This window comes from Alternaria burnsii (assembly GCF_013036055.1).
Source record: "Alternaria burnsii strain CBS107.38 chromosome Unknown 750, whole genome shotgun sequence".
Taxonomy (NCBI): domain Eukaryota; kingdom Fungi; phylum Ascomycota; class Dothideomycetes; order Pleosporales; family Pleosporaceae; genus Alternaria; species Alternaria burnsii.
Window position 1 is genome coordinate 3,300,290 of NW_024066108.1, and position 20,246 is coordinate 3,320,535.

Genomic DNA, 20,246 nt, shown 5'->3' on the forward strand with positions numbered 1-20,246 from the left:
CTGGATCAGCTCACGGCACGAAATGTGGTTGTTGATGTAGAGGCGAGCCAGAGATCTAGACCGATGAGGTCGTGGTATGTAAGTCTAGCCCAATGAGAAAAAGAAATGCTTGGTATATCGTTGGTTATGCCGCTGCTATCGTACATGTACAGAGAAAAAAGAAGAAAACGCAAAGTCTATATAGACGGCCATCGTCTCCATACCGAAAAGAGATGGGGTATGTTGAACACAAGGAAAGAGCTTTGCTGCCCAGCAGTAGAATTATACCTTTTCATCCCAAAAACGCCTTCGCTGTAAATACCTCATCACACAACCCCACATACGTATTTATGGGCTCATTTAGGAAGCTGCAAACCGATCATACTCCTCTTCTTCAGGCTGAGAAAACGTCTGGGACTGCGGAATTCCCATTCAATTCTCGGCGTCCATCCGCCCTCGCTAACAACATCTGGTATGCTGGGCGCACCGCTATCGCTCCGTTGGTGGTATGCTGGTTGAGGTGGTTCCAGTTCGTCTCCTGTAGTACGACTAAAAACGCTCCTCGTCGGACTCCTGCTGATGCTAAACGCCGACTCAGTAGGACTAGGGAGTTGCTGCCATGGTCCACCCAATCTCCTAATTATCCTTCCCTCTTCGCTTTCGCGCCATCGCTGCTTCTGTTCTGCCGTTGCAAAGGTGGCCAGGGTACTGGTGGATTTGCTGATGAAAGAAGACAGGCGTTGGGAGATGATGGAGCTACGTGCTGACCTGTCTGTCGCTTTTGGTGGTGCAAGAGAGCTACGGGCTGAGCTCCTACGTACCTCCATGTCTGGCGGCGCGAGCGAGCTACGTGAAGAGTTTCCAAGGTCAATCTCTATGATCCTGGGTGCAGCAAGCTCTTCAACCTTCTCGTCATTGATTCCCTTCTCTTCTTCCTCGCTGATAGTCTTCAGGGATCTCTTGTCGTCTTGTACACTATCCGAGGATGTAGGTCTCGAATCTTGCATTTCCACGTCGTGCATCTGTGGTCTAGCATAGCTACCTGGCCCCTTTGCGCCATCAGGAACGTGCCAGCGGAGATCTATGCGAAGTATGGCATACATAAGCACGGTCTGAATTTCGACGAGGAAGTTGAAGATGTAGAATGGTGCCTTGCCGAGATATCCTGGTAGAGGTTGCGACCGTGGAACTGGTGCTTGGAAGGTAACGCCACAGCGAAACCATGCGCCAATGGAGAGGAGCGTCGTGCTAATCAGTAGAACTATGACTTTTGTACGGAGACGGCCGATACCGAAGCGGTCGAGTGGTGAATAGGGAATGAGCAGTGTGAGCATCGTAATCGGTAAAGGCAGTATCGCGACGATTGCAAGAAATGTTGCGCCGTATTGCTGGAAGCCACGGTCGGTAGCTCGAGTGTTTGGATTGAGGGTATAGAAGGTCTGGACGGTGGCCGTAATGACAGCGACAAGTGTTAGACCGATCAACACGTAAAGGACCTTGAATGCGATTCCAAAAGCAGGATGCCAGCCCACTGATGGATGCGTCGATCTCACTAGACGTATTGCGAAAACAATATTGATGACGAATAGGATGAGAACACCTGCGGAGACGAAGATCTGTGCAGCGATGGCAAGTCGAACGTTCGTTGGGTTCGAGACTGATGCGAGTCGTAGTATCGATGTGAGTATGCGCTCCATGCAAAAGCCTTCCAAAGAGTCAGTCTCCAATCCCTCCTAACTCACAACAAGACCTACCGAAGATGAATATGTTTGCCAGAAATTTATGTCCTCGTGCTCTATTTTTCTGGAATATCTTCATGTGTACCCCCGCACCAATCATGAAGAAGAACATGAAAATTGTTTGAGCTGGAATGTCGATGCGCTTGGTCGGAGGACCGCCTGATGGCCATACCGTGGGAGGATATGGAGGTCCTTGTGCTGCCTTTGTCATGTGAGCGACTTGTTTTCATCTATGTCCTGACCTCATACGGCCAGTTCATGTAGTAGTGTGGACTCACCATGGAAGGAGGCATGCCGCCCTGCGATGCCATTTTACTGATGAGAGATGATCAATTCGCCTTATTGAACCGAATGTGCTCCTCAGACAGACAGCAGGACAATGGACCTGGGCAAGAAGACTAGTCAATAGTCAAGATACCAGGACGTCGAAGCGGTATAGAAACCTTCGCGCAGCGAGGCACAAAGCTCACCATATATATCACACCGCACCATAACAGCCACCACCCCACTCATGTCAACACGCCAGCAAAACATTTGTACTGTGTTTTGCCCATGCGTTCAAACAGTAGTGTGGTGTTTGATGTTAGTGTCTGAATCGCGAGGCTGGAACACCGATCGCTGCGCTATTTTGGGGTTGCCGCTAGAACTATATCAGGCATCCAGCATTTCCTCACCACGACAGCCCTGCCTATGTTGTATTATTTTCGAGTAATCCCAAACTGCAATCTGCATTATGCCGTCAATTTGTACTTTAGATATTATGTATGGTGTTAGATCCACACTCTGAGAAAGTCACCAGCTAGCTTCCATGATCAAGCACAATGCTCTTGCACAATCACATGCCAATATAGCGTTGGATGTATCCACCCACCTTGGAAAGCTAGAAATACTAGGCTATGATCGTTGATGAGTTCTGTTATTATTTTGAGTGTTCATAAGAATTACTGACATGCGTTAACGATGTCGGCCCAGCGCTTGGGGCGCGGGTCTGTAGTAGTGCCATAGGTGACGTTGCGGATCAACCATGAAGATATTTCGGGCTGGACAGCGAACTAATTGATGGCCTTTGGCTGCTCGAATTCCTGTCTTGTCTCTCCTGAGTCAGTTCTCCGGTTGCATTTTGCTGCCTCTACATACCAAAGATAGTCAGACTGGACTTCTCGTCCTTGTGGCTCGTCACGAGACTGAAGCTATTGGTCATTAATCTCGATCTCACTTTAGGCTTTCGAATGTTGAAGTGCAGGACGCAAGAAGCTGGCGCCGCCATCAAAAGTAAGGCTTATATTAGCAGAGGCATAGCCAGTCTTGTCAGCATCATCGGTATCACAGTTCTGTTGATATATAGCGTAGCTTCCATCGTCCCAGCCCCCTAATGCGCACTGATCCTGCATCAACTCGAACCCGCCAGGTCAGAGAGCTGACATAGCATCACAATATCGCTTGGTTCGGGATTCGCTCGACTACTACATCAGGCTCCAGAGCGCTCCGTGTCCTCATCAAAACCGATTGTCCAACCCTTGTGTTGGGCTGAATATCTCCAGACCCGAACGGAGGATGCGGAGCATCGCGGTCTGTTGTCCTTTTCACCGTTAAAACACTAGAGATAGCCACGGGATGGACTAGGGATACAGACAAGGGCCCAGCTCCTAGAGCTAACTCGCGCATGATGCTAGGCTTGTTTCGCTTGGTCGGACTTGCTCTTCCTCGGCGGCTTGATCTTTTTGTGGAACGGAGCTGGAGTTCAGAACCGACAAACCCGTCATGAGCATTTCGGTAGCTTGAATCATATCGTGGTTTGCCATTGGATCGTGGTGAGGAACGCCGAAAGAGCTTTGCAGGACTTTTTGAGATCATGGCATTTGGTGAGCGGACGATGTTCGACAAGTGAACTATACGAGGTGATGGTCGGCGTTCAGTGACGATCAAGCTGCGAGAAGTCTATGCAATTGTCAGCAGTTTTAGCGTTCAGATAAAGCTAAATTACTTCATCACTCAATCTACCTGCGAAACGTATTTGACTCTCTTCGATAGGATCGATTACAGCGATGGGCGTAGTAAAGCTGACAGCGGCATCCTGAGGTCAAGTAGCGTTAGCTAGTCACAACATTATTCTAGTGGCATCCGCGAAGCATCCCTACAACCTGCGTGGGCAGTCCATCAAGTGTTGTGGTCCGCAACAAGGCGAGCTCGTTCACTGGTAGACGCCTTTTCGGATTGCTCGATAGCCCTTTGTTATTTCTTGTCGTTTTTTCCGCAACGGTAGTTGGGATAGAATCTTCCGAGATTTTCTCTCCTTCTTTGTTGATGTTGTTTCCCAACGATTCATCGTCTGTCGCAGCCTCTTCGGCCACATCGGACATGATGGCTGTTGTCTCCATCGATGCTTTGGAGGTCAACACTAGCGGTCCATTATACGCTTCTAGGGCTGGTACGCCACAATTGACTCGAGAGGATAGCGGAGCAAAAGACCTGGCTGGTTCGGCCATTATTTGAGCAGATCGCCTGAAGCGTGACGGACGGGCAGGCATCTCCCCATGTTCCATACACTGAAGAAAGACGCTCAGTCGCAAACGATTGCCAACAAAGTTAGCGTCATGGGCCATGGTGGATAGGATGGTCGTTCACGTGTGAGCCAGTGAGAGTACAGGAGGGTATAGCCGAAGACGCATGATGTTCATACGAACATCAAAAGTCTGTTGTGTGAGCAAACGAGATCAAAAGCAAAAGGAAAGAGGGATGGCTGCCAAGAAAGCTATGACCATAGCGGGTACATCCGCGTCCCCACCGCGGACGCGTCGCGAATCTTTGCAGAGGCCCTATGACACAGGACTCTCTCGATTGCAAGCTACCCAGAGGATATTCGACCATGTCAATGCCGTCCACGCCAAGATGGCCTGCAGATGAAACGGGTGTGCCTGATATAGTCGGTGACGAGTGCTTCGGAGACTTGGCGGACAAGTTGTGCCAGTCAGTTCATGCATGTGAATGCGTCACTCAGCAACCTGACCCGAGTTCAGATTTTTTGAGCATACCATCAAGACGCCGCATACGTTCGAAGACTTGCGTAGATCGCAAGAGGGGAAGGCCCTCCAGCCTCTCATCCTATATTTGTCTACCCAAGTCGATCACTCTGCCCTCGTGTCAGCTCTCCTGTACGTCGAAGCAACCCATACCAGATCAATGGAACGCCAACGAGTGATAAGAGCTGACTAGCCTCAAGCGCCCTCAAAGGGCATTTCTCAGCCTTGGAGGAAGCCAGCGACGAACCTGGTGTAAATGAGGCGCGAGGCTATGCATGCGAATTCGTCGCCTGGCAGTTCTTGACGAATCTGAAAGAGGCAGACATTATCGAGTCTTTACTAGTAGAACTCCCGCCTGCAACAGCCCCGAACACTCCAGATGCATCGAGCCACCATCATACGTACGAAGACGGACGCGATGTCCCACATGCGGACGAGCGGTCGCCTCTGCTGCCAGTATCCAATGGCGATTATTTTGGGCACAGCGACTCTTCCAGATCTCGTTTCGGCTCATTGATGTCGCGATGCGAGAACCTCAGTGCGCTGGAACTTGCGACTGTGTCCGGTGCGAAAAAGTTCCTATCACAAAGACCAGTCCAGAAGATCATCAACGGCTTGTGGAAGGGCGACATCGTGTTTTGGGAGACCCTCAATCTACATTCGGAGAAGAAACCGAAGAAATATAATCGGAAACAGGCCGATCCATTCTCACGTCTACGCGTCCCACTATATCTGAAGATATTCGAGACACTGTTCTTTGCGGCATTTCTAGGATTATACTACGCAGTGCTGGTGCAGCGCAACAACACCAGGGTCACCGTCCCTGAGATACTGCTTTACGTATGGATTGCCAGCTTCGCATACGACGAATTTGCCGATTGGCTTGATGCGGGGCAGACTTCCTTCTACGCCTCGGACTTCTGGTGGACTTGGGACATCAGCATCGTTGTCGTCGGCTTAGTGTTCTGCATTATGAGGATCGTTGGATTGACTACGTCCAACGCTGCAACCATCGATCTCGCATACGACGTACTCGGGTTAGAGGCTCTTTTCCTTGTGCCCCGCATCTTTGCTCTCTTGAGTCTCAATCGTTACTTTGGAACCCTCATCCCATGCCTCAAGGAGATGACCAAGGATTTCGTCAAGTTTTTGTCCCTTGTAGTAATCTTGTATCTAGGTAAGCCATTCGATAGTGAAGCAGTCTTGTTCAATGCTTACCAAAAACAGGTTTCTTGACTACTTTCGTACTGCTAGCTCGTGATAGCAGATTCAACCCCAAGCAAATGGCAAGTTGTTCCATCGAGGTTACCAATGTGCAATCCATTGACTGGTACATTGTAGGGTTGGATCCTGATTAAGGTCTTCTTCGGGTAAGCGAACCGACGTTGCTGCTGTTACCACACCAGCTAATGCTCCTCCAGTTCTAGTTACCTAGGATTCGGTGAGTCAAATCCCAGACAACGACCAAGAAGGCATTCACCGCCTCCATGACTAGTGACTGACAACAGCCGTCTGCAGATGTCGCCGAAGAGATGTACGTACTTCGCCGAACAGTAGTGTTGATGGTTGGCTAACCCTGCATAGCTCGCCGTTCTTCGGTCCTCCCGTTATGGTGAGACGACTATTTGGAATGCATTACTTTACAGTCTGCTGATATACACGCTAGCTGATCTTCGTGACTCTGACGAACATACTTCTCATCACATCCTTGATATCGCTCCTGAGTAACTCGTTGAGTAAGGTACTTGAATTTCTCATTTCTCATTACTCCGCATTCCCAAAGTTGCATGCATGTTTATGCATGCCAAGTATAGCAGCACAACGGCCAACACTGCGCCATCTCTATCCGCACTCTCCCCAGAGGGCACTCACATCGGGAAGCGCATTTGGTTTCTTCCGGTTGGTGTTTCGGATGTGTGATACAGCCACACCTTTGCAAACCCACAACCATGACCGCTACTTCCTACCCTGCCGCCTGTGAACAACAGGCTATACCACATTTTCTCTTGCTATATTGCGTTCAAAGGGATCGATATTGACGAGGAAAAGGTTTTGGATCATGCGCGAGACGAGTATCTCTTCATGTACGTTGATACAATCGCAATGCGCCGCTCGAAAAGCACTAACGGTATAGCTACTCCGTATATGTGCTCGAAGCATCAAGTTCAAACAGATTGACGTACTTTCTGCCTCCACTGGTAAGTGTGTGATTCAGTGCTATCATCGGGAGGTTAAAGCGGGCGTTAAGCGCCGGGTCGTGCAACGGCCAATCGACACAGCCTCTGCGACCATCGTGGAAAATGCGCTTAGAACCAATCAGTCAAAGCTTCCTGGTCTGTTCGTAGGGACAGTATCGTCGGCGGATGCTCTGCCGATGTCACTTCACTGGCAAGCCTTGTTCTGCCGCTCAGGCTTTCTCGACTCAAGGACGCAGTGAACCCCTGCAAACCCACGATGCATTGGAACTTGTGACTGTGCCCGCCATTTGCAAGGCTGACCGGCTTCCAGAACCTCATCCCGCTAGTCATTCGACCTTTGCGGCTCGTTTTTCCCTCGGAGCGGCTTAGGAGTGTTCGGATCGTCTTACTGAAGGCTACGCATTTACCTCTCGTCTCTGCAATCTGGGCTTTTGAGCAACTTACCGACACCCGGAATCGCCGTGTAAAAGTGACGTCCTTCAGTGGACCGCAAACACCTACGCTGCCCAGAAAGGCTCTCCGGTTGCCTGTCAATTCGCCACGCCTACTGATGGCAGATGCACCAAATATGCCTGGAAGGAGGCCCCACAAGCATCAGGCTCCAGCAGGGTTTACAGAAACAGATGCTCAGTTGAAGACACTAGTCCTCAAGCTTTCGGCGCAAGTTGAAGAACTTACTGCGATGGTGTCACAGGCCCAACAGCAACGCGAAGCGAGCACATCGGTCGCTTGATGGCCGGCGCTTGCAGCCGCGGGAATATAGGTACACTCTGCTAGGTACGAGCACCGTGAATCCGGTTAAAAATCAAGATGATGATATCTGTCCGTCGCAAAAGCTGCTCAAACAAGCGTGTATGGAAATGAGATGTTGGTGTCTCACAGTAACAACGGCATCTGGGCCACACCTCATTGAATGATCAACGGCAGATGCAGGAAAGACATCCTTCACCAGACTGGGCAGTTTCATGGGGATGCACATCGAGCAAGGGTACGGCCTCCCTCTCCTCTTGCGCCTCAAGCTCCGGTCGGAGCAAGGATGCTGTGTTCGGCCCGCTAAGGTCTAGCTACCCGACCGTCTGGTTCACTTACCCACTCACCCTAGTCGAGCCAGCATCCTCCGCCCCTGCCACTTTTTCATAGCCCCATGAAGCTAACAGGCGCCTGCCGCGTAGGCGGCTCGAGCTCCCTGTTCATGCTGCCCGGTCTAACATAATTTCAGAATCTGCCTAACACCCAGAAGCCCACTGTTTGGATGTACTCTTTGAGAACGCACTGGCGCAGCATACAAATCGGTTCCATCTTGGATTAAGTTGCATCTTGCATCGCACAGATATAACTCGTCCCGGAACGCCCTGCAGCTGAAATCCTCACCCAGCTTCTACCACATCATTCCTATCTTTGCCTACCTTCATTCCTCGCCAAACTATTCAACTTCAAAGACCTATTACGCGGTTTGCATCAATCCCTTTCATACCCTTTCATCATGTATTCGTACGCGGACCAGCCTACGCCACCCTTCAACTCGCCCTACCAACAACACACGTCACGGACAGGCTCCCTACTTGAATCGCCTTATCCTTCACCAGGTCGACAGGAGTCGCGACCCAACTACACTCACGGTCTTGGTCTATATGAAGTACAATCAGTACAAAACGCTCTGCCTCCATCACCTCAACCATCGGAAAGTTGGGGTGGCCATTATTCAAACGATGCCTCTGCAGAGCCTATCGTAGAGCCGTACCTTTCAGGAGCTTTCGACCATCCAGTCTCTCGTTCGCCAGTGCCGTGGAGTTCCGCTCAACCTTCACCTCCCACATCACCACCACTATACAGCCCGCGCGCCATGTCTTCTGCCGCCTATTCGCCCAGTGGCCCAAAGCCCTCGGCGTACCCTGATTTGAAGATGGAGGCTTCTTCATGGAATTCATCAGTTCATATTGGATACGGTACAGAAGCGCCAGTCACAATGAGTGGACCTCCGTCGGGGCAGCAACCACTTACCGTAGCCCCAGAGCGGCTCAGCTCGACTATGTATCCGTACGAGCATACATACCCAGAGCCTGTCATGTCTAAGTACGAGCCTGAGCCGATGTACAGCTGCGATGGCCGTACTTACGAAAGGACACCTTTGATGGCCAGCCGTAGTAGCCCACAAGCCCAGATTGCACAAACCACCCGGTATGCCAACACAGCGTCGTTGGTAAATCGCAGACGGGCCCGCAATCGTAGACACACTGACCCTGCTAAGGCTGCATTCCATTGCGAGCTTTGCCCTGAGAGGGGCTTCGCAAGGAAATACAACCTCAGACAACACATGCTCACGCATGACTCGTATCGCCAGAGGGCGCATATCTGCCCGCACCCTGAGTGTGGAAAACAGTTTGTGCGCAAGACCGATCTAGCTCGACACGATCAAAGCGTGCATACGGACGTCAGACCACACGTTTGTCCCAAGTGCGCCGCTGCCTTTCCACGCAAAGACACGCTCAGTAGGTCAGTAACGATTCGAGCACTTATTCCTTTCATCTTCCTAATAAATGCTTAGACATAAGACGGATGGGTGCCCCAGCCGCAATCAGGTGTCGGTGGAAGACACAAGTTACGGACATTCGAAACTCTAATGCAGATCGGACTCAGCTGCCACGCGACTCCTACTCGATCGCTGGAGCTTGACATAGCGAAGCAATTGGCATATACAGCACGGAGGAGCATGCTCGAAGCGATTTGGTTTTATCACAGCTTATACTAGGGGAGGTGGAGATTCTTATTGCTGATTGACTTGAAGATTATGTTTGTACTGCGTGGGTGGGCATCTGTATTACGGCGTTTTGGTGCGCTCCAAGGAATGTGAGAGCGATAGACAGACTGCAGTTACGTAGTGAGGTTGCCTAGCTTCATCGCATGATGGCCCTCTCGTTTCCTATGCGAATATGATCACGCTTGTTTGCAACTGCTTCAGGACTCCTCTGCGATGCAGAAAACTCAAATCATCAACAGCTCGTCTAGCGTGACGCCTTGGCGGTCCAGGGTGACTTCAAGGACGCCACCGAGATCGATTCCTACAGACTGGTTGCAATAAGCCGGCACTGCCCATAACGTCTTTCTGTACAACCCACCTGCGTCGGGGATACACCGGGGATCACTACCGCAAGCCACGAAGCGCGGCCCTTGTCAGGCAGGCTAAAACTACATGGATGTGATCTGTTTGTGAAATGTTGCAGGTTCTGTGCATATTAAGCGCCCTCGCTGTGAGAGATTTCGCGCAGGCCGCACCTGACTGGCCAACGACACGCTGGGGCTGTGGCACGGCGATGCAGCTCGCGGACGGGCCCATGGTGCTACTAATTAGACGCAGGATGCTCTTTTGCAGGCTATATTACTACCTGTCACTTCAGTTCAGGGTTAGTCCGGAGCAGCTACGGCAACAAGGACAGCAGGCGGCTGTTACTCATGCGATGCTGGAGTGTTGTTGCCATGTCACACATGGCTCGCGACCCACATCACATATTAACCCTGGAAGTTGTCTCTGCAACTTACCCGTCTACTCCAAAGACTAGTCGCATAGCGTCGTCATGGGCGCTTATTGTTTGGTCGTCTGGCCTGGTCTTATCTGGCTCGAGCCATGTCGGCTCGTTGGCCGCAGCGCTAGTCCCCCTACGTCACGGCAGCCAGGCTCCTCCCACCATGATCCTCCAGCGACCTCCCCGTTCTGTCACCCTCGTTTCGACGCGTCTCTTTTCGCTTACCCTTCGCTTTGCGTCAACCTAGAACCCGTCGCAATAACGGCCTTCTGCTGCCTAACCCGGGCTTCTGGGTCGCAGCCAGCCCGCGGCTGCGCGCTTTTTGGCCCCTAAGATGCTTTCCTCTCTTCCACACTGATGCAGGCCATGCGATCAGCGTCTGGCTCAACCCCATCCAATTCCACATGACGGCATCGAATCCAAGGGAGCCGAATCAAGCAAGATGTGCTCTGGCTCCAGGCGCCACTCAGGTGACGCTCATTTGATGCGAGTGACGATACTCGGGTGCGAAGATACGGGACCTTCACATCCCGTTCCGGCTAGCCATTCGGCCTTGGACGTTTTCTATGCCGCGGGATCGAGAAACATGTCGCCTGTCCGGGCCGGACCCTCAATGTATACTGGCCAACACTACCTCGACTGAGACATTCTGCTGCAATGCACAACAATTAGGTCGCTGTTCAGGCCACTGCAACGTCGGCACCTCTTCGCAGTTGCTTCCACATTGACTCTACGGTCTGCATGTGTTGATGGGGACTAATGACCTGCCTATACCAGAATCGCTCCAGCTTTCATAGTTGAACTCGTTTGACTTAGTACCATTCTGAAAGAGCTCGAGCCTGTCTCCGCCAGGTCCTACGACGGGTCGTCGCTGACATGCGTGGGCCTTTTGTACTACAGCGTCGAGTCTCGTTCGCTGCAACATTGCACCGTGCGCAACTCAAGCAGTACCGTTGACTTGGTCACTCAAATTCAACAATATACAACCAACTGTAATGTGCAACCTATTAGGTGCCTGCAATGAGTTGACCGGAAAGTTCAGATGCAACTAACGCAGTCAGCAATTTCTCAAGCAATCTACTGCCCCGTACTTATGGGAAGATAGATGCAATAGTTGATCGTAGTGTACAAAACAAATTCGACCTCGTTTGGTCTTCAGCTGCATGATTCTTTTGGATGGAATATGTACAGACAATTTGTTCCATGAACAAACAACTAGCGGCCCAGATGGCTGTCTGTAAGTCGCGGCTGCGCATCACCGTGAACCTGGCCCGAAGGACCAAATTCTAGACAAGTGTAATAACGTGATGCAGGATCTGCGCACAATGTGCGTAGGATGAATGGCCTGGGTTGCTCCCGCAACCCAAGGCGCATAGGTATTCAGGTACTTACTTGGCAAGGCCACTTGTCGCGCCCTTATGTCATAAAAAGCCTGAAGGCGGATTGAACGGTTTGCTCGGATAGTGTAAGTATCAACGAGGCTACAATTTGACAAACCGTCAATTTCCTCGTTGTAACATCACGCACAAAGCAAACGGCTGGAACAACAAGTTTGGCGTGCACGGCAACTTCAATACATCGTGTTCAGATCGCTGGGAAACCACACACATGGCACTGGATACACCGAAAGCAATACCACGCGATGAGTATGCACGCACTCTTGCTGGCGCCATCCGGTGCGCATCGCACCTCGCAAAGCGCTAAGCGGCGCTTCTGGGGGATCCAAGTCGATCGGTAAGGCGTTAAAAGACATGGAGCTTCCGCTGCCCGCGCGAGCCGCAAAACCCCTGCTAGCGATGTGTAGCCGCGCCTCTACTCCGCGATAGACGCCGGCTCGCTAGAGTTGCGTACAAACGCAGCTAAAAACAACGTCACATCTAGGAGGCTCATGCCCCGCATCTGCGGAACTTATCGATTATCCAAGTTAACTTTGAGCGCAAACGAAGTATATCCGGACCTCATTCACTTTCGGTAAGATTTTTGGTTTCTACACCGTTTTGTCTCGTCGTGGACTACGTAGAGCGAAAGGTGCGTGAAGTCATAGCTGATCAGGCCCCCCGTTTATTCGTTCATCAGCAAATACTTTCTTTGTGTTCACATCAACCAAAGACATGGCGCTAGCGGCTTATATCGATCTGCTGTGGAGCGCTTGTGACAGTCTCCACATTCATACGTCTTCTGCCTGACTTTCGCGGTGGCTTTGAATGCCGGCGCCATACGCTTAGCGGCAGGCCACGATACCTTGCAGCGCCGGTGGAGCTATCGATCGGCTTTCTGTCCTCAATCTGCGATTCCGAGGCCTTGTAGTTAGAACACACAATGTACAACGTTCTCTGGGTACAAAGTGTGTCTCTGCTTAGTGCAGGAGAATGCCTTGACGATGAATTCTCCAAACGCCCGTTCTCATAATTCATTCGGAGTACTATGTCTCTTCGTGTGGCGCCGAAACGGAGAATTATGTCACATATCTCCGGAGCCCGTTGGAGGCTCATCAGGGTACCTCTTGTATACCACGAATCAACCGTAAGAAATGCCCAAGACAGCTTACTATTTCCGGGTACGGCTTGCCTCTTCCCCGGCCAATAGGACTACAGAACGCACGGTCTGCTTACCGCATACAGATGTAAGCCGGACTGGATCTGGCACTCTCTTGCGACACTAATTTTATGCAAAACCCACCCCAAATTCCGGGAGCTGGGTACGCTTGGGATCCGACTGCAACCCTGATTACTTGGCAGATTACCTTCCACGATCGAAGAGGAAGGCAGCGAGGTGCATACCCTTTGCAGTTAGTCTGCACATCATGCACACGCCCACCAAAAACTCCAACGCCAGGAACGGTGACTGAAACGAGGCTGACCACTTTCATGACTCAAAAAGATAACTCTCTCTGATGCAGCATATGTGTGTATGTTTTGGCCATAAAAAAGCAGTGATGAAAAGCGCGATATGCATTTCGGGCTATCGGTTCGAAAACATCGTCACCCTCATGACACCGTAGTAACTCTCCTAGCCTTGCACGCGAATAATGCTGGCGGCATCTCCGTTGACCCTCACAGCCTGGTTCACTGGGCTCGGAGACCGTCTTCAAATAGTTAGGGCTCTTGGCAGACCTACCTGCGGCGTCTGCCTGGCTTCGGCACTTTGGGAGGCTGCCGTCCGACATTGTTGCTGTACCTTTCGACGTTTGTAAGAACAGCCTTGTCCAGCGTCAAGCGTCAAGCAAAAGACGTTGGAGCGTGAGTATCGTCCGATAACATCCCCGGCCCCCTTTGCAATCTTACAACGTTGCGGCACAGCCAGATCGGTACGGCAGCTGGAAACTCCCGCGACCGTTCACTTTCCACAAACAGATGTTCCTCCGAGATCGTCGACTCAGTGTGCGCGCGAAACTGTGCCGCCCGATCAAAGCAAACGATGAACGCAAACCGAGCGCAGGCAGGAAACCTCCGTGGGGGATGAACCTGGATCTCCTCATCTCGCTTGCGGGGAAGCACAACCCTGGCTTCCTGCCTAGTTATCGTACGAGCGTCGAAAACACAAATCACTAGACATCGATATCGGGCTACGTTGCTCGCATACTGCACCTCAGATGATAACATATCCAGCAGACTGGTAGCGATCTCTCGGCGCTCACACACATTGTTACACCAATCCAGACTCGATTCCTTCGCCAAACCACGTCGGCACGCACCTATCTACGAGCCCCGACGAGGTGCTTCACGCAGTGCGAAATTTTTCGAGCTATTCAGCTTCATTCGTAGACAGAGAATTTGCGAAAGGAGGTTTTAGTAGCCACCGTAGTACCAATTCGATGACCCATCACAGGCAAGAGTCCATGCGCAACAGCGGTCACAGCCGGATCATCGCGACTTTGAGAGATGAGAATAGGACATTTCTAATCCTCCGTTTGGTATGTGACTATCACCACCACGTGCAGCGTGCTGTGCTTCCTCGTAGCCATTGATTACGCGCCTACCGTCTGCCGATCCGCATCGCACAATGTTATCATCAACCGCCCTGCATTTAGCCCCATTTCCGCTCGTAGGATGAGACAAAAGATGGATAATTGCATAAATCGAGTGGAATGATCCAATGCATATTAGTTTATCTAGCCCAGGTGGCACCCAAACCCGGCAAGCGATGGGCCAATTGTACGTGTTGATGTTGGATGTGAATGGCGATAAATTTACCTTCTTAACGGTTCAGCCGTTCGCGCTTAGACGCCGTGACGGCTCGCGGCAGACAGGGCTCAGGAAGCCGGCATCCGAAATTTTCACATTTCCAGGCGGCTTGGGTAGCATTGCACGCTAAATGGTAGTTTCAAACCCTCCACTTGTATCCGGAGTACCATGTACACTACCTCGGGCCTATATCTTCGGATCCGAAGGCAAGACATGGCGCCCTTGGCATTCGTCAGGTTCCATCGAAAGAAAGACACGGCCAAGAAAAGAGGGGAAGTGGGCTGAGACAGCCTTGCGGGAACAAGAGGAAGTGTAGGTAAGCTTCTGTGCCTCGCGGGTGAGGCTGCCATCTGGCAGCAGGCAGCACATCCATCACCCTCTACGCAGCGGCAAAAGCAAAGTGCGCCGATTCTTCAACAGTAGTATGCTGATCATTGTGACAACCGCAATCACCTGTCTTTCCATGCTATGATGTCATGTCGTTGTCACTGAATTCTTCCTTCGCGTCTAGAGACGCACTGCACAAGCGCGTTCTCAGCCCCCACACAGTTTGATATCAAACACTGGGGCCTAGTATCACACCAAAAGGCGTCTGACTCTTCATTAAGATATGCTAGATACATGGAGGTAGTTACTGCGAAGCTGCATGAGTGATTCAGCAGCCACCAGTCATGAACAATCAGCCGCTACTCGAGCCACCGGTAGTGTTTGTTGATCGCCACCACACTCAGGGTGACCCTTTGGTCTCACATGCCGTGCGAACCCAACGAGACGGTAAATAAACCTCCTTACCCCAAGGTATATCCATGAATGACAGTGAAGAGAACGAGTCAGTGAGCCGCCATTCGCCTTTCCGACCTTGTTTCGGAGCCGAATCAGAATGGGTAGCATACCGTGTGCCAAAGCTATTGTAAAGCTCGTCATCGTCACCCTCCTCGCTAAGCTTCTCCTCATGGAGAGACCATGAGTCCGCCCCGCGTCGAAAGAACATTCCAAATATGCAAGGGGAAAAACTTCCATCGCCTCTACCTTTCACCTGCCCCTTAGAAAGCCACGAGATTGAGCGGTGAAGCACGTGGATAACTTGCGCCTTTCACGTATCGGGTCAACCCTTGCGTATGGACGAGGTTCTTATGCGCCTCATTTTCTTTACATGGGAACAGTATTGGTATCGTTAGTGGGGGGGACTAGATCGCATTGCTGCATAGTCTACACGAAAAGAAAAAGGATCAGGGATCCCATCTTAGATTGGCAAAGAGCTTCCTTGATCGCTCGAGTCTCAATCTTTGAAAGTGGTGGAGTGACTTTTCTGGGGTCTGCACAGTGGCGGTCCAGCACAAGCGAGACATCCCTTTGCTCAAATCTTCGTAACCTCTGTCCAATCACTAGTTCTGAGGGCGTTGATGTGTCACTGTTTCGGAACGAAGGACTACTACACACATACACGCAGGTTCTGGTATACGGCATAAACAGTCAGCAGTGACTACAGCAGTCGTTCTACATGCATCAAGGGGCACTTTATTGGCTGTAGAAGTACCGCAGTCATGTGAAGACTTTCACACGTCTCACAGCCATGCATTGTTGCATACTCTACTACGCCATACGACAATCTATTTGAAGCTCATGGTTGGAACAGACTGGCGGTGGTCAGGCAACCAATCTCTATAGATATTCTCTAACCACGGTCAACATATGCAGGCGGGTTATACATATCTAAGCCGCAGTGCTAATGCTCAACTGAGTGCATCTGGCGCGTAGCGACGCAAAACAAGTATGAATGCACAACATATTCGGGTGTGAATGTCGGAAATTCTAAATATATTACATATTCATTTACATACTTATCGTACCTACGCAAGCACCCAGATGCGGTGTTGGAGTGGCGCAGCCAGCACCGCCCTGCCTGTGCCGCATGCACTCAAATTACTTACACCATATGTTTTTGCCGTTTCAATCGTCATTCGTGAGTCTTTCCTCGTATCTTCTCGACCTATCGTCTCACGTCTCGTACATGCAGACTTTTGCGAAGCGCTCAGATGAAGTCTCCATCGCCAAAGCCACCGAATGGATTTGGCGGTCGTCCACCTGCTCCGCCGAAACCACCAGGTCCGCCAAAGCCTCCTCCGCCTGGGAACATGGGGCCTCTTCCTCTATCCTCCCTCAGCGGATCACCAGGTCCCATCGGATCGTAACGAGCGCCGGGTGGTACTCTTGGATCATACCCGCCCTGTCCGCCTTGACCGCGAAACAGTGGATCGTCGAAGGTGGGATGCATACCGCCACCTCCGAAACCACCAGGCCGTGGCAATCCGCCTGCTAAGTGTGGTCTGAGAGGATCGTTCGGTCCAAGACCTTGTGGGTACAAGTCGTCGTGGCCGATATTGATAGGATTATTACCAGGCATGCGACCTGGTTGCCGGTTTACTTCCAGTTCGTCATCAAAGCCGGGTATGGGCTCTGGTAGATGCCGCCCAGAGCCTGGTCGCGCGGCGAGAGGGTCATGGAACGGGTATGGCCGCGCAGGCTCCGGCTCGTTGGGGGGTTGTCGTGGATTCGCAGGCTGACCCCGTTGCGGTTCTTGCTGATCTGCTGTGGGTGTGCGTTCTCGATCCTCGCTGGCCTCCTCATATCCTGGCTTGTTCAGCCCAGGTGCCAGTTTCTGGATGACGGAGATCTTGAGAAGGGAGCCTAGATCGTTCAGCCTGCCTGGGGATATGAAGAGCTCTTGCACCTTCTGCGACACGTCCTCGGTTGACGCGTCTTCAGATACACTGAACGGTAGCTGTGATTCTGAGATGTAGTCCTTGGTTGTAACTTCGAAATGTGTAGTCTTGTCATCGCCCAGCGCCAGGGCGTAGACGACCGCCTTGCCTCCCAATCTGTTGACTTTGACAAGGTACTCCATGGCTGATTGTGCGTGCGCGTATCGAAAAGCGTATGAAGAGGATGCGTTCCATTCTTTGGGTAATGCGGCAGGGTTTTCAGCGTCTGCGTGCGCTTCTATGAGTTCCCGAGTTATGACAAGTGACGAGCGGAGCAAAAAAAGATGGATGCTTACCTATGCGCTCGTCTTCGCCCAGTCCGATGAGACGGAATCCAACGGCAAGCATGCCAGCGTGGACAGACAATGCGACAGCTTCGGTTCCGTTCTTGAGCTGTGGAGAATCGCCTTTTGGTAGTGACGTCGCCATGAAGAGAGCGAGCGAACCCGAGCTCAGCGGGTTGCCTGTAGTATTTTGGGTTACCATAGTCGCAGATACCGGAATGTGCTGCGGGTCTGCAAGGTTGTGAGATGTGGCCCGGAGAATTTGTAGCGTCAGTGGCAGGTGGTAGAGGTGTTGTAAGAGAGTGGTGTATATGAAGGAGCGTCAAACCATAAGAGGTGCAATTGCATTCGTACTTGGACAGCAGGCAGCGACCAACGACGCGTCGGCGGGGTCTGGGGCGCGCTAATGCACATGCGGGACTGTTTCGATCTTGATCTGCAAGCCTCACGATATCTGTTCATGCACGATGCAAGTGCCAAACTCGATAAAGTTTCAACTGTACTACTTCCATGACATCACCATTGGCATCCATGTGCTACAAGAAAAGCAAGTAATATTGCTGAGCAAAGGAGCTGCTCAGTGTGCACCCGCACGCAAATAGAGACTACGGTACTACTGAAAAAACATATGCGCCACACCACGGGGAATAATCTAGGACCAAATGCGCCACAGGCAATGCAACAACAAGGACATAAGAAAGATCTGCATCGACACCGGTACGACGCCTACTCTGACACATCTTGCGAGTTGCTTGCCGCAAGCTCGTTCGGTTCGAGAAGGCTACAGTCAACGTTAGCATGTCCCAGGCAATAACAGTGAACTGATGAGCCACTTACGAGTACTGTTTGTACAACGTCCCCTCGCCTCCCTTCTCCAAGTCTACGTTGAAGACATAGTAGTTGCCTTCGCTCGTGACAACCATGATCTGAGGGCCGTTGTTGTTGAGTGCTACTACATTTCTAACAGGCCCTGAAGACAAGCTCGTGGGCGAGCGCGGTATCTTGACCCAAGCAAAATCGCGCGATGGCTCCCATATCTCTGCTACAGCGCTAGGTAGATATCCGCCGACAGTAGCAGCGAACGACTTTCCAACCGTCTGCGATGTGCGTCGTATCAAGCTACCAAACGTGGGGTTGATGGCTTTCCGCTCTGGCGACGTTATATCTGCCGTGCTCGTACCGAACTCGTCCTCTGTCTCTTGGCTCGCTCGACTGTTGCTGCGCGCATGGGACGCCCCCATGGGCTTGCTGGGCCCGGAAGAGACGCTGTTGCTTCTGCTGTTGGGCGCTCCCAAGCGGAAGATGTGGACCGTCTCGGTGGCTGACGATACGCTGAGCAAGGTCGATGTGGAATTGAAGGACATGCTGTATATCCTAGCTGGTATTGAACCCCTCCTGAACTGGTACAATTTCTGTGCATCGGGTATAGAGAAGACACGGATGATGGTGCCCTTTTCTGATGCCGTCGCCAGCAGGGTGCCATCGCTGTTCAGCGCAATACAGGACAGTGGAGAGTTGTGCGCCTCGATGACGTTGACTGCCTCCATCTTTGTCGCATCGTATATCAGCACCTCTCCGCTTGTGGGCGCAATGTGATCAGTCTTGGGCGGCGCATGCGAAGGCGGCTGGAAGGTAGCAGGTGCGGCTTTGGTGGGTAGCGGATAGACAAGATAGTTGTTTTCAGACGATGCGGATAGGGCGCATATCGCTATGCTTGTCAGCAACTGGAGAGCAGCATTTCTCTCGACGTACCATTCGGATTGGGCGACGTCTTCTCGGTCTTGAGCATCTGAAGGTTGCTTATATCGTAGATGTAGAGCTCCGACTCGAGCACAACTACGATTCGCTTCCTGTTCATGCGCATGGCCAGAATGGCTGTTCGAAAGGTCATCTCACATATGGTCGAGTGCCTCTTGACAGTGTCAGTACCTGCATAGCCATGGCCGCCTAGCCAACGAACCTTTGTGTTTTGTATCCGCAGCACTCGTGGCGACAGTGTGAGAGCAACTAGCGATGTCGAGAAGAGCATCTCCAAGCTCGAGACATCTCCCTCGCGCGACTCGGACTGCTTGTTGAACGGGTCCGTGGTGTATATGCGGTAGCCATTAGGCGTGCCTGCAGCGGCTGGTCAGTACGGGTGAAGCTTGACGTAGACGTGGTGCATACCGACGCCCAGATGGCTATGGTCTTGGTTGAATGTGACAAAATTCATGACTGCCGTGCGTGTCGGTGTGTTGGTGTCGACTGCGTGCTTGGGCGTACTACGAAGCTTGGGGACTATGTGCGCGTGCGAGCTTGGTGGAGCTTTGGGCAGCCGTTCGCGAGAGATCAGCCCTATAGGCAGCGTACAGAGGTAAGCGCAGGCCCGAGCGATGGCGATGCGGAAATCAGCATGAGTGTATACCTGCGTGCGTGGGCGATGGAGATACTTTGGAGCTATGCGCTGCTCGCCGCTACTACCGTCTGACGATGGTTCACGCGCCCATGCAGGGATCCCGACGTCAGCTAAGCCCCGCGCCGTGGCTGGTGCACCACAAAAACATTCCTCTCCCACGTCCA

General features: G+C 51.8%; 6 protein-coding genes across 6 annotated transcripts; 2 read left to right on the top strand and 4 right to left on the bottom strand.

Moving 5' to 3' along the window:
* Window positions 1-335: 335 nt before the first annotated feature.
* GT037_002553 (uncharacterized protein) lies at window positions 336-2,029 on the bottom strand (the record flags this gene model as incomplete). The annotated part of the gene is made up of 3 exons (XM_038927600.1): window positions 336-1,684; window positions 1,734-1,920; window positions 1,997-2,029. The coding sequence occupies 3 exons, from the start codon at window positions 2,027-2,029 to the stop codon at window positions 336-338; spliced, it is 1,569 nt and encodes a 522-aa protein (XP_038790892.1).
* Window positions 2,030-3,630: 1,601 nt separating this feature from the next.
* Window positions 3,631-4,321, bottom strand: GT037_002554 (uncharacterized protein; the record flags this gene model as incomplete). The annotated part of the gene is made up of 3 exons (XM_038927601.1): window positions 3,631-3,656; window positions 3,720-3,792; window positions 3,857-4,321. 3 exons carry the CDS (start codon window positions 4,319-4,321, stop codon window positions 3,631-3,633), a joined length of 564 nt encoding a protein of 187 aa, XP_038790893.1.
* Window positions 4,322-4,584: 263 nt separating this feature from the next.
* GT037_002555 (uncharacterized protein) lies at window positions 4,585-7,669 on the top strand (the record flags this gene model as incomplete). Its single annotated transcript, XM_038927602.1, has 10 exons — window positions 4,585-4,685; window positions 4,736-4,870; window positions 4,939-5,915; window positions 5,966-6,075; window positions 6,247-6,272; window positions 6,323-6,350; window positions 6,405-6,474; window positions 6,765-6,822; window positions 6,873-6,936; window positions 7,247-7,669. 10 exons carry the CDS (start codon window positions 4,585-4,587, stop codon window positions 7,667-7,669), a joined length of 1,992 nt encoding a protein of 663 aa, XP_038790894.1.
* A 750-nt stretch (window positions 7,670-8,419) lies between these two features.
* Window positions 8,420-9,481, top strand: GT037_002556 (uncharacterized protein; the record flags this gene model as incomplete). Its single annotated transcript, XM_038927603.1, has 1 exon — window positions 8,420-9,481. The coding sequence occupies one exon, from the start codon at window positions 8,420-8,422 to the stop codon at window positions 9,479-9,481; it is 1,062 nt and encodes a 353-aa protein (XP_038790895.1).
* Window positions 9,482-16,673: 7,192 nt separating this feature from the next.
* On the bottom strand, window positions 16,674-17,889 carry GT037_002557 (uncharacterized protein; the record flags this gene model as incomplete). The annotated part of the gene is made up of 2 exons (XM_038927604.1): window positions 16,674-17,641; window positions 17,700-17,889. 2 exons carry the CDS (start codon window positions 17,887-17,889, stop codon window positions 16,674-16,676), a joined length of 1,158 nt encoding a protein of 385 aa, XP_038790896.1.
* Window positions 17,890-18,413: 524 nt separating this feature from the next.
* On the bottom strand, window positions 18,414-19,899 carry GT037_002558 (uncharacterized protein; the record flags this gene model as incomplete). Its single annotated transcript, XM_038927605.1, has 4 exons — window positions 18,414-18,468; window positions 18,525-19,395; window positions 19,440-19,802; window positions 19,854-19,899. 4 exons carry the CDS (start codon window positions 19,897-19,899, stop codon window positions 18,414-18,416), a joined length of 1,335 nt encoding a protein of 444 aa, XP_038790897.1.
* Between the last annotated feature and the right edge of the window lie 347 nt (window positions 19,900-20,246).